The 14,375-nt window shown below is 38.3% G+C and overlaps 1 protein-coding gene across 1 annotated transcript in view; it reads left to right on the top strand.

Annotated features, from left to right (window-relative positions):
- KCNU1 (potassium calcium-activated channel subfamily U member 1) overlaps positions 1-14,375 on the top strand; it is a gene marked incomplete at both ends in the record, with an annotated part of 123,101 nt that overhangs the window by 45,508 nt on the left and 63,218 nt on the right. Inside the window, 3 exon segments of the mRNA XM_081082242.1 lie at positions 1,688-1,777; positions 1,913-2,010; positions 8,793-8,910. Coding sequence (XP_080938368.1) covers positions 1,688-1,777; positions 1,913-2,010; positions 8,793-8,910 — 306 coding nt within the window.

Below are 14,375 nucleotides of genomic sequence, written 5' to 3' on the forward strand. Positions count from 1 at the left end.
CGTGTAGATGTACACAGTTTTCTAATCCATTCATCTACTGATGGGCACTTAGGCTGTTTCCAGATCTTAGCTATGGTGAATTGTGCTGCTATGAACATAGGGGTGCATATATCCTTTCTGATTGGTGTTTCTGGTTTCTTGGGATATATTCCTAGAAGTGGGATCACAGGGTCAAATGGGAGTTCCATTTTCAGTTTTTTGAGGAAACTCCATACTGTCTTCCATAGTGGCTGCACCAGTCTGCATTCCCACCAGCAGTGCACAAGTGTTCCTTTTTCTCCACATCCTTTCCAGCACTTGTTGTTTGTTGATTTGTTGATGATAGCCAGTCTGACAGGTGTGAGATGGTACCTCATTGTTGTTTTGATTTGCATCTCTCGGATGATTAGTGACTTTGAGCATGTTTTCATATGTCTCTTGGCTTTCTGAATGTCCTCTTTTGAAAGGTGTCTATTTAGGTCCTTTGCCCATTTTTTGATTGGATTGTTTATCTTCCTTTTGTTAAGTTGTATGAGTTCCCTGTAAATTTTGGAGATTAGGCCCTTATCAGATATGACATTGGCAAATATGTTTTCCCACACACTGGGTTTTCTCGTTGTTTTGTTGATGGCTTCTTTTGCTGTGCAGAAGCTTTTTATTTTGATGGAGTCCCATTTGTTCATTTTCTCTTTAGTTTCAAGTGCCCTAGGAAGCTCCTTTATTCTTTGTTAGGCTCTCATACTTGCAAGTTTCTTGGAGGTACCCTAACAGCAGAATAACCTTTTCCAGAATTAAGGCTTGACCTCTTTCCAACGTGAACATAAAAGAGTGTGTTTTAAAGTTGGAAAGGAATACTTTCATCATGCACAAATGAAGTGAGGGGAGTTATAGGGTTATAAGGCCTCTTTATACTGGAGATCTGAAAAAAAACACACAACAGGAAATCTGACAAACATAGGGAGAAACATGAGGAACTCAATCAGTCGTAATAGAGTACTGCATCAAGGAGTATCATGGGTGAAATTTATAAGGCAGCCTTTTTAAACACACAAACCATAAGAAAATGGAAAATCAAAATATACAAGTAATGTAGAAATAGAAACAATTCATGTGGTTCCTACTCTCAAAAATCTTGCAATCAGGAGACCAAAATGGAGTTGAAATAAATATACAGGTTTGCCCTAGCTGGTTTGGCTCAGTGTATAAAACGTTGGCCTGTGGACTGAAGAAATACACTGGTTCAGAAAATGGATAGGCAAATAAAAGGAACTTTTGAACCCAACTGATTAATATACATAATTTAATTGTTAAGTTCAAATATAAGAATGAACACCACTAGTAAGTCTAGCAACTGTGTGGCCTTGGCCTAGATGTCAATGGATAGCCTAAGTCATCAAGGCTTCATACATCTGAATTTGTTTGACCATTTCAGATTCAGGACATAGTCCAAAGAAGACCTTACCCTTAGCTCAGTTGTGTACACAGCTCAGCAGTTGTGTCATGACCTCCCTCCCCTCAGCATATTTAGCAGTAATCAGAGTATTGAATATGCCAAATTTACATTTTCTACCATGTTTAGCAGTAAAAGGGGATTGAGTCCTAGTGTCTCTGGAACTGAGAGAATCCATCAGTAATGACAAAAATGAAACACCAAATATTGGCGGGAAAAAAATGCCTTGCTTTTTGTTTGTTTGTTTTTCGTCTCTAGTGGTCTGATACTAAATCCACCTGCTCAGGTCATGTTGCAGAAGAACACATTAGGGTTCTTTATTGCTGAGTCTGCAAAGCAGGTCAAAAGGTAATTTTTTTATTACTTTATGGGGAGAAAATCCTAACGCACATACAACTTAATGGCAGGCAGACGGAGTCAGCACCATGCTTCCTTAGTGTTAAGTCTCACATAAGTCATCCTTGATTTGCTTTCATTGTCCAGAGCCTTCTTTTACTGTGCCACCTGTCACAGTGATGTGCATTCTCCTGAGCTAATTCGAAGATGTAGCTGCAAAAGCAGGAACCATCAACACTTCTCAGGTAACTGCACCTTACACCTGCATGTCCTCGGCACAGCTTCGGGGTGTGTGGCCAAGGAACAAGGATAGGTCCCATCCCTTCAAGGACAATGCCCATTTGAACATGGCCAAGAAGTAGCAGACATTTCCCTACTGGGCATACAAGACCTGAGGATCAGTCCTTTATGGCTGAAAGCAGCCTTATTAGTTATCTAGTCCAACTCATTCACAGGCCAGGCAAATGAGTTCTACCAAAGATTCCCTGAGGAGCAGGTCCACGGAACTTCTCAGGGTGGCATTCTAGAGGCCAAATTAAAGGCTCTGTCTCAACCCTGCCTCCATGTTCTCTGAATCTCTCAATTTCCCCTTGAGACTCTAAGATAGTTTGGGAGATTATATATATAATTTCCCAAAATGCTTCAGTCTGAAGTAGATTGTTCATTAGATGGCCTTTAACACCCTATTTTGGATTCAAAAATTAAACATTGATCCTTTTTAAAAAAATAAATTTTTGTTAATTTCAGAGAGGAAGGGAGAAGAAGAGATAGAAACATCAATGATGAGAGAGACTCATTGACCAGCTGCCTCCTGCACGCCCCACACGGGAGATCAAGCCTGCAAGCATGTGCCCTTGACCAGAATCAAACCTGGGACCTTTCAGTCTGCAGGCCAATGCTCTATCCACTGAGCCAAGCCGGCTAGGGCCATTAATTCTTTTAAAATTCTATAACAATACAGATTTTTTTAGGTAATAGATGAGGCTTTACTAAATAGGAGAAATATCTCACTAAAGAAGGTGTGAATAAGAAGGAAAAAATGTGTCAAAAGTATCCTTTCAATGTACATATCTTTATACTATATGAAAATGTAGCATGGTTTTGTGCAGTAGACATATCCCTATAAATATGGTATAAAAATAAAACTTCTGCAAATAAATTATCCACACTCATAAACTTACACTGTTATCAATCATTTTGCAAAACAAAAATGTTTTATAAAAAGGCATAAGCACCCCTTTATTTAACTGACTTTTAAATGTTGTTTTACAATAAATAATAAATATTTAAAAGCAGAAAAGTCCTCTAGTATAAATATGGAAATATTTTTATTTAAAGAGAAAGGCCCTGCCTTTATTTTGCATATATGCCAATTTTTACCCATGTTTATGACATGCATTTTATAGTATCAAAGGAATAAATTAGTAAGACTTTCAATTTACAACCTAATGTTTAAGCTCAGGACTTTTTAATTCTTCTCATAATCATTTCTCCTTCCTGCTCCATACTGATCCTCAGTCACCACTCCTTCCAAGCCTATCCCACTGATTCAGGACTCTATTAATCTGGTATTAAGATTTGCTGTCCTTAACTTCAGTTTGCCAGACGATGGCAGCAGAGTACCATGGGAATGCTCACTGGCCTGGTGGTTAGAGAATGAATTTGAATCTGAAGAGTTAGTTTTAGCCCAAATGTGCCAAAAACATCAATATAGAAGCTGACTGCTTGTCCTTATAGACTTGAAAGTTATGATAATATCTGGAAATTTTCCCAGAGAATTAACTTTCATAAAATGATGCCAAAATAAATACTTTACTGACTTTGGATTAGTACAAATTCTATGTTGAGTCACATTTCAGAGCCAGATAAAGGGTGTCTATCCCCTTTATTGAGCTAATTAAGTTTTCTTGGTCTCACCAGTTTCTTCTTCCTACTATACCGAATGAGAAGCAGAAGACTTGAATTCTGGCCACTCCTTAGCTGTCGTTTAGGACAAACATGTTATCTTTTGGGGTCTTGATGTCATCATTTCCAAACTGGGAACGTCTCATCATGGCTACGGCCCTTTTCCATTTGGATATTCCAGCAATTTTCAACCTGTGTGCTTCAAAGATTATAAAACATGCAATACCCAACTATGTAGTCAGGGACACTGACTACTGAGGAGGCACTGACCTCTTTCCCCTTAGATTGTCAAATAAAAACGTGACAACTGCCGAAACCGGTTTGGCTCAGTGGCTAGAGCGTCGGCCTGCGGACTGAAAGGTCCCAGGTTCGATTCCGGTCAGGGGCATGTACCTGGGTTGCAGGCATATCCCCAGTAGGAGATGTGCAGGAGGCAGCTGATCGATGTTTCTCTCTCATCGATGTTTCTAACTCTCTATCTCTCTCTCCCTTCCTCTCTGTAAAAAATCAATAAAATATATTTAAAAAAAAAAACAAAAAAAAAAACGTGACAACAACCAATACAACAATAGCCTTCCAGTGTGAATGCTTCAAAATTGGACCTATTTTTTATTTCATCAGATGATGGAAAAATATATTTTTTGGTGTGCCACAGAATTTTGGTAATTAGTTTGTGGGTGCCATGAGATTTAAAAAGAAAGTTTGAAAATCGCTGTGATATTCTATGATTCATAATTATCTTTGATTACTTTCCTTTTTCTAAACTAGAGCCACACTAGAGGTTCTCACTTAAGTTCCCAATCTAAAGTTTTAGAGGCAACAGACTGCCATGGTTAGAAGATGAATTCAGCACTGGTCTCTTACTTTTTAGCTATATGACTTAGGGCAAATTATTTAAGGTCTTCCTATGCTTGTTTATGTAAAATGTTGATAATAATATTACACATATCAGAGGGTTAAATGAGAATATTAGTATATAAAGGTATACAAATTGAGTATATTAATATACAAAGCATTAAGACCAGTGTCTGGCAAATGGTAAACACTACACATAAGTTAATTATCATATTACCTATGGGAACCTAAAATGAATCATTATTTTTTTCTAGTCAATGAAAAAACAGATGAAATAAAAATTGGCAGAAAAGTTCTAGTAGATTATATTTATTTTAATCCATTCCTTGATTTTTTTTGCAGGTGGGGGGTGGATGGTGGCTGGGCAGAGCATGAAGACCAACAGAACTAGGCTTTAGAGTAGAAGGAATAAATCTCTAAATGGCATTAGAGATTTCAGTGGTGAAATAGCAGGAAGTGAACTCTATAGTTGGCACTAGGAAAGTTCCTGCCCAATGACTTATCTAATTTACACAGAAAAGCAAAAAGACAATTACTCCTTCTGCTCTACAGTAGAAAGAAAATAGATAATGTCCAAAATAGAAAAATTAATAAACAGGAATATAAAAAAAATAAAAATATAGAATTAAATACAAAGAGAAAAAGCTGATAAGTTGAAAATGGTTATATCTGAGGTGATGAACTCAGGAGTTGCTAGGTGGGCATACACTGTTTCTTGCTCTGATTTGTCCTCTTCAAATTTTATAATAGATTTATGTGTTATCAAAATAAGAAATAAAAAATAAAATAATATAAAATAAAATCTCTAATGCCTATGGTTTTAGAGAAGTGATCCTCAACTAGGGCAAGGATGATCACATAAAAATCATCCTATGTGAAGGAGTGGAGGGAGTGAACAATGTGAAAATGGACCTCCGGAAAGTTGTGGCCAAATCCCCTGATCCCCACCTCCTGAAAACTACTTTAGAGTTCTCATTAGAATGCTAATTTTTGTGATGGAGTCACACCAAAAAGAGAGGGGAATTATGATAATTGAATTGAAAAGAGGGTATGAAAAGAGTTAGAAATGGTTTGAATAGGTGATCCAAACAGTATCCTTACATTTGCAAGACCAAGACATTGGCTTGATCTGTTGTCCTGCTGACTCTGCAGCCCTTAAGAGCAGTGGTTCTTATCCAGAATACATAATATAACTTTTTAGGTGTGTCACAATGATTGGTAAATATAACATTTTGTAAATATTTGCAACAAATTAGGTATTTAGTAAATTGGAGAAGATTCGGAATTATCCAAATAATACAGTAATTATTTTCACTCATTTGAACACCTGATAAGACTTTTTGAGGGAGATAGAAAGGAATAGAATTATTGCTATCTACATGGAAATCATGCATGAGGCATGTCTTAACATGTGGTCTTACCATGTATGCCAGGAAAGGAAAATGTTTGCTCATAGCTTTCAAGGAAATCGCTACTTGGGGAAGAGAGAGATAATTACACCATTGGCCACATATAGGACTTTCATTTTTTCCAGTCATTCGTAGGACTTAGCTACAATGTCTTTTTTGATGTCTAATGGTCTATTCAGAAACATTTTTTAGAATATTCATAGGGAAGTCATAGTAAGCTGTGGCAAGACATTATTAGTCTAGGTAGGCAATATCCATTCTATTTTATTTCTTGTCTCAAACATGCAAAAATAATTATCTGCATGCTGTAAGCTATAGATAGATAAAAAATATAAATAAAGAAGCCTAGCTGGTATGGCTCAGTGGTTGACTATTGACCTATGAACCAGGAGGTCACAGTTCAATTCCAGCTCAGGGCACATGCTTGGGTTGCGGGCTTAATCGCCAGTGTGGGGTGTGCAGGAGGTAGCCTCCTTGATGACTACCTCTTATCTTTGATGACTCTCTCTTATCTTTGATGTTTCTATCTCTCCCTCTCCCTTCCTCTCTGAAATCAATAAAAAATGTATATTTTAAAAACTTATATAAATAAATAAAATGATTAAGCTGTTTTAGAATGACTTGAGAGAGGTGGCTTTGTCTTCCTGTTTTTATTTTATTCTTTGCTTTTTCCTAAGCATTTGAAGCAGCATAGAAGCTGGGGCAAGGGCAACAATAGTGTTGCTTATCTGCACCCTGGTGGAGAGAACACTTTTAGACTTTTTTGAAGGTCATTTGTATCATAGAATTCAGAGTTGGAAGGAAGCATTTCACCTTTTACCTCCAGTCTGCCTACACACAGCCAGAGACTTCTCCAGTCCTCATACAGGCTGTTCTTTCCGATCCCCACATACATGCACGTGCTTCGATAATTATGAAAGCTTCCAACATTATACGATCATAATGTGTTTTCAGAAGATATTTTATTAAGCATGGCACCGGGAAAGATTCAAAGCTTTAGCAAAAATTTCACACTCTTTTTTTTAGGACCTGGCAAATATTGTTGGCTGGAGAGTTAGGCTTTGAGAAGGCAGAGACTTCCCGAAAGTCCCATTGTTCCTAAGCCAGTTTGAGCATGTTGCTCTTTACATTCCACAGCTCAGCTTCTATCCCAAATACTAAGCCGCTAGCCTTTAAAGACTGACAGTTGGTAACACACTAGCTCTCACTCAGACTTTTCTTCAGATGTTCCCTCCCCGGGCCATTCCCCCAGGGCAAAAGGTAACCAGGAAATAAGGAAACATCAGTCAACCTGAAAGCCCACATCAAGCCTCCATATGTAAGTGGAGGCTTCTGAGGATTACAGGTAGGGAGCAATCTTATGCCAAGCCTGGCTCCTAGCACACCTGTGTGATGCAATTACTGATTATTTAAGCTGACAAATCACCTAAACAAAGGATGTCTCTCTTCTTCCAGAAGTGTGTTTTTGACTCGATTGATATTTTCCATAGATTACAATAGTTCAGAAAGAATCACCACAAAAGAAGAGGGATACCAAGATTTTCTTGTGGCTTTTTCTGTCTGCAGTTATCCAAAACCTGCTATGTGGTTTAAAGCCTTGTTCCACATGAACTCCCCATTCCGAGTAGTAGTGGTACCAAGATGATTCTTAAATTGACACACGAAGACAAGGCCAGCTCTTTCTTCTCTATTTGTGTGGGTGAGGGAAGAGGAGGAGTAGCAATGATGACTGCTCTTTGACTTTGTCCTCACTCAGATAACTTCTTCTCAGATGATCTTCACATCTCTGACAGGTTCAGGGAAGCAGATAATGCAGGGCCCTTAAGAGTGAAAGAGAAGCATTTAACTTCCAAAGCTCTCCTTAGAATGTTATTTTTTATCATAATACCGAGTGCCAAGTGACCAATAAAGGTTTCCTATCCTAGTGTGTTGAAAGGATTCTGAAATAAGAATGGCATGATGGGGTGTCAACATGTGCATGCAGGACGAAGTCAGCTTTTTCCACTTCAGTGCAGCTTCATGTTGCTCATTTTATTATTAAATTGCAAACATTCTTGCATGTATCCTCACGATCACCCTCTGAAACCCCAGTATTATCCCCATTTGCAGATAAAATACTTACTTTTGTATTATTTTCAGATTTTGAACTTTACAAATTTTCTAGGAATTAATAATAAAGAAGCCATGAAGGAAAATAAAATAAAAGGAGCCAATGTCCTAGTACATTGGTCAGCAAACTGCAGCCGGCGAGCCACATGTGGCTCTGTGGCCCCTTGAGTGTGGCTCTTCCACAAAATACCACGTGCAGGCGCGCATGTACAGTGCAATTGAAACTTCGTGACCCATGAGCAGGAGTCGGTATTTTGTGGAAGAGCCACACTCAAGGGGCCAAAGAGCCACATGTGACTCGCAAGCCGCAGTTTGCCGACCACTGTCCTAGTAGAATGAATTGCAATCTGAGCAGGGAGAAGGGGATTGTATCGTGCGTTGTTGTTTTTCTTAGAGTCCTATAGTGGCTCTTCACCTCGTCTGTAGTAAGAAGGCTCCTTGGATGCAATGTTTTTGGGTGAGATGGGAGGAGTGATGGATTAGAAAAATACAGCAGCAACTCAATAGGTACTTATTTTAAACATACTATATGGTATTGAATACTCACAATCATTTTCCACCTACTCTTAATTCTACAGAAGGAAATTACAGAGCCTTCTATAATTGACCCTCTTAGAACTAGTGTGTAGGTAAGGATCCCCAGCTACTCCCTAGTTAGGGGCTTAGAAATATCTCAGCCATTAGTAAGTTTCAAAATCTCTAATGAACAGATATTATTTCAACTTACTAAGATTGCAATGCTATTGCAGGGCCAAAAATAGTGCCAGCGTCGACCACCAGCATGAAGGAACCCTCTGGGACAGCAATTCGCGGTTTTATTTCAAGGGAAGAATCAAGTACGAGTAGCTACTTGATCTGTGCCAACGGGTAAGAGCCTCAGAGAACTCTGGTCCCCTATGGCTTTCTGAGAATCCCAGGGCAATAAAAATTTGACTGAAACCAGAATATTTGCTTTATCAGCTTCTATACTGACCAATGGAATTGTTTCTCACCAACATGAATTCATCCCTTCTTCTCCCAGTATCATTAAACTAAGTAAATATACCTCCCCCAATAGTCCTGAGATAACTTATATGATAACCACAGGTTATGTATGCAGTTTCTTTCAGATTACCTTTCAAGCACTCTAGAAGTGTGGGTTGGATGGCATTTCAACTATTTCCAAATGGCTTTTTTTACTATTAATATATCCCCCCTTTCCAACAAATTGATGATAAAATTGTCTTTGTTTCAGAATCGCTAAATAGGGTCAGTAAATTCTGCCCCCCTTTTTTCCTACAGCTCTTTAATACATTAAAACCTTGATTAATTAGAATGCAGAGTTGGAGGGGGAGGGTGATATGTCTAGAGATTTTAAATAGAGAGTTGATCTAAAAATTCCATTAATATAAACTTTATTATGAATAACTCTGTTGGCAACATTGTAATTTAGTAGCTATCTGATACCAAGAAAATATTTAATGCTTGAGAAATGTGATTGTGTACCATTAAATACTGTATTATAAGCAGAGCATAGTCATTATGCTCTGGAATTATATAAGGTAAGTTCAAGTGCTGGCTCTAAGCTATATGATCTTGGACAAGTTGCTTACCATCTAGGTGCTTCAGTTTTGATATCTTAAATTAGTATAATAGTAATTAATTCTCTATAGGATTTTTTGTAACGAGATTAGGTATTTAAAGTACTTTTCTTGACTCCTGGCTGAGGTAAGTGCTCAGTTAATATTACTTATTGTTGCAGTTATCAATTATTGTATCTAAGAAGGTGTATAAAATTGGATTGAATATGTAATAAGAGCAGAACTTTTCAAATATGTGGATTTTGAGATAAATCCTTAATCTTGTTTTTGCTATAATTCACCTCTTTCTTAGAATACAAGAAAACTCATGCTTTTGCTTAACTAGGATCCCGGATTGATGGGTCCATTTAACGGAGGTTTTACTGTGCCTCTTCTACAGGGGAAGCAGGTGTTAAATGTCTGAGCCATCAAATGTGCCACTACTTCATGTCTGCACTAGGAGGAATATCAAAGTCCTAGGAATTTTAGTTTCTACCTTTCTTTGCCTTTTATTCTAGGATTTTATGACTGAGATAATCTGTGAGAAAGGATTAAGCACTGTTTAGAGGAAAGGTATTGTGGAATTTTGTGAATTTATACTTTGCCCCACTCTTAATGACAGCTACAGACTAACAAGGGGACTTACAGATCTTTCTATTTTCTTTTAAAATGGTTGGTAAATAGAAATTTATTGAATGTCTCTATGTGCTAAGTAGGCATCTGCTTGATGTTTTTGTAGAGATAGATATCACGTTTAATCTCCTAGGCCAGTGGTCGGCAAACTCATTAGACAACAGAGCCAAATATCAACAGTACTTTTTAAAAATAGACTTGCCCAGGCCGAAAACTGACTTCTGTGCATGGACCACAAAGTTTCAATCGCACTGTACGTGCGTGCCCGCACGTGGTATTTTGTGGAAGAGCCACACTTACGGGGCCAAAGAGCCTCATGTGGCTCGTGAGCCGCAGTATGCTGGCCATGGTCCTAGGCAATCTAGTGGGTAAACAAGACAAATTCATATAAAATCAACCAGAGGCCAGATAAGGCAGCATTTCAAGTGCTGTATTGATGATTCTAGCAGAAGGTCAAAGAGGAAGAGGTTAGGAGGGCTGCATGATTGTTCCAGAAAGTTTCCTGTGGGAGTTGGGGTTTGGGAAGGTAGATGAGAGTGGGAATCTCAACTCCTGGAAGGATATGACATGGGCGAGGCACGGGGCAAACATGGAACCCTCCATGTACCAGCTGACCTGATGAGAAGTAATAAGTAGAGTGCTGTGAGAAATAATACCTAAAATTTCTTAAGAATGCATTCTTTGCTATTGATATTGTGTGTGTGTGTATGTGTGTGTGAGTGTGTGTGTGTGTGTGTGTGTGTGTATTATGTCTATGCTAATGCAAAGTTGTTACAAAGTTCAATTGGAAAATTGTTTGGATAGTCTAAAGACAATCTGTGCTCCAACCATGTTTATACTTTTATTTATTCTTTGCTATATCTTTTGTGATGATAGAGGATTGGCAATTCATGGATAATAAAAGCTACAGAAAATCCTTAAATGTAATTTTAGCCATTCAGTTTCACTGACTTTTCCCACTATCCTTTAAGACAGCTATAAAAACAAAATAATTTAACTTACTGTTATTTTTCCCATTGTCTTTAATTCCCGCATTGTCTGTGACAAATAAGAAAATAGTCTAGCCGAAACCGGTTTGGCTCAGTGGATAGAGCGTTGGCCTGCGGACTGAAAGGTCCCAGGTTCGATTCCGGTCAAGGGCATGTACCTTGGTTGCGGGCACATCCCCAGTGGGGAGTGTGCAGGAGGCAGCTGGTCGATGTTTCTCTCTCATCGATGTTTCTAACTCTCTATCTCTCTCCTTTCCTCACTGTAAAAACTCAATAAAATATATTTTTTTTAAAAAAAGAAAGAAAATAGTCTAAAGCAGGTATCTATAAGGAGAATTGATCCACACGGCCTAGTCTATCCACAGACTGGGCCTATCAGCCTTATATCTGGCTGGATGATCCTTGAATATGCTTTAAAAACCCATAAATAAGGTAAGAGATAGTGAAAGTAACCCATCCAGATAATCTTTATGATGATGCTAAATTCGCTTATACCTCTTAATTTAAAAGCAAGATAGGTTCACATTTACTAGAGGCTTAAGAAAAAACTCTAATCACCCTGGCTGGTGTGGCTCAGTTGGTTGAGTGTCCTCCCATGTACGGTTCAATTACTGGTTAGATTAGGACACATGCCTGGGATGTGGGCTTGATCTCCAGTAAGGGGCATACAGGAGGCAGCCAATTGATGTTTCTCTCTCTCCCTATCCCTTCCTCTCTCTAAAATAAAACAACAACAACAACAACAACAACAACAACAACAAAACCCACACAGATAAACAGAAACACTAATCAGGGCCACACTGCTGGTTATACAGTGGTATACCCTTAGATAAGTACCATTTGTGGGTGAATTTCTGTGATACTTCATCAATGGAGTTTGTTAGCTTAGCTGATTTAAATACATTGTTAATGAGATCAATGGCAGGTTCTGCCCCCACTTTGTACTATAGCAGTGGTTGGCAAACTGTGGCTTGTGAGCCATATGTGGCTCTTTAGCCCCTTGAGTGTGGTCACGAAGTTTCAATCACACTGTACGTGCATGCCCACATATGGTATTTTGTGGAAAAGCCACACTCAAGGGGCCGCAGTTTGCTAACCACTGTAGAATAGAGTGGATTTTTAAATATATGTATATTTTTATTGATTTCAGAGAGGAAAGAGAATCATCCATTGGCTGCCTCCTGCATGCCCTACTGGGGATCTAGCCTGCAACCTAGGCATATGCCCTGATAAGGAATCAAATCTTGACCTCCTGGTTCATAGGTCTATACTCAACCATTGAGCAACACCAGCTAGGCAAATAGGGTGGCTTTTTCTTTTGTTGTTCATTTTTATTTTTTTAAAGGGTAAAGATAACTCTAGCCAGCAAATTGGCAAACATAAGTAATGGGTAACAACAATGAGTGATAAAATGGCCTTGATAGCTTCATAGAGACAAATAGGCATTATTAGGGGGGAAATGTCAAATACATGATCTGTGCTATTTGTGATCTATTTTTGGATGTCTTAATAGTATTACATTCACATACAAAAATCAACATAATATTATTTATAGTTTTGCTGACAATGGGCCTAATGCTTTTAGAGTTGTTATCTTCAGGCCAGAAGTGGGTTTTCTGGTCAGTTCAGAAACTGCAATTTTCTATTCTTAGTACTTAAAGCCATACAGACAGCTCTAACTTCTACAACAGTTATAGTCCAACATTTCATTATATGCCTGGTGTCTCTATTTTCCCACAGAATAAGCAATGTTATAAATAGCAATTAGGTTCTTAGACTAGCACACACAATTCTATTTAATAGATGGTAGTTGAATATGTATTTGTTGAATAAATAAACACTAGGTCTATTCACCTGAGTCCTGTGTCTTTAAATCAATGGGTTATGTAATGAGAGAAGATGAATATTTCCTCTTCCTTTTCAGGGTGATAAAATTAGACCTATGCAAAAAAATTTATGTTTTTATTGAGGTTAGAGAGGGAGAAGGAGGGAGGGAGGGAGGGAGAGAGAGAGAGAGAAAGAGAGAGAGAGAGAGAGAGAGAGAGAGAGAGAGAGAGAGAGAGAGAAACATCCATGTGAGAAACATTGATCGATTGCTCCCCGTATGCTCCCTGACCGGGGATAGACCTACAACCTGAGTATGTGCCCTGACCAGGAATAGAACCCGTGACCCTTCAGTGTACAGGATGATGCTCAAAGCAACTAAGTCACACTGACCAGGGCAGACCTTGAAACATTTTATGATAAACAAAAATGCATCTCAACCATTCCTAGAGCCCCTTTGTTTGCTTCCAATTTCTTTATTCTGGTCACCCCGCTTTGGGTGAGCTGAGGGGGGTCTATTTTATCTTTTCACAAGTATTTATTATTCTCTGCCTCTTCTTTATCAAAATTCACTTCTTTAGTAAAATTTATTTTAACTAGATATTAAAAAAAATAATTAGATACAACTAATTTAAGTCATGGTATGACTGACCAATAACACTATATCCACATCAAGTCATTCAGTATTTTTAATAGTGGGTGTTTATAAACCCAAGTAGGTATTGACAGATAGTGAACGAGTGAAACAAGGAGAGGCAGACATTTCCAAGCAGGCTATGTTAGAACTGAGCCAGGAGAGGAAACCATTTCTAAGAGAAAGGTTTGTCTTCTTTGAGCTTATCAGCCCTTCCCTCACATTTCTCTCTCTGGGTCTGCTTAATTCAACTCCAATAGACTATTTTGAAATCTGAATGCATCTTCCCACATAACTTCCCTTCCCACTGTGTCTTTGTAAAACTTATAGCCAAGGTCATATTTATAATATCAGCTTCTCTATGCTCTTCGTATTCGTTCAGAAATACCAGAGACCATGGATGTTATTTATTTTTCTCTCTTTTCTAATGTTCAAGTCAGTCAGAGCTCTTTAAAGGTCAAATGCCCACAAACATCAGCCATGAAGATTGTCACGATAGCAGGCATAAGCCCTAGATAACCATTCTCTTTAGGGCTCTTTTTTTTTGCTTTTTTATAAAAATATATTTTTATTGATTCCAGAGAGGAAGGTAGAAGGAGAGATATAAACATTAATGATGAGAAAGACTCATTGATTGGCTGCCTCCTGCACACCCACTACCACGGATCAAGCCTGCAACCCAAACATGTGCCA

The sequence above is a fragment of the Myotis nattereri genome (genome assembly GCF_964212035.1).
Source record: "Myotis nattereri genome assembly, chromosome: 2".
NCBI lineage: Eukaryota > Metazoa > Chordata > Mammalia > Chiroptera > Vespertilionidae > Myotis > Myotis nattereri.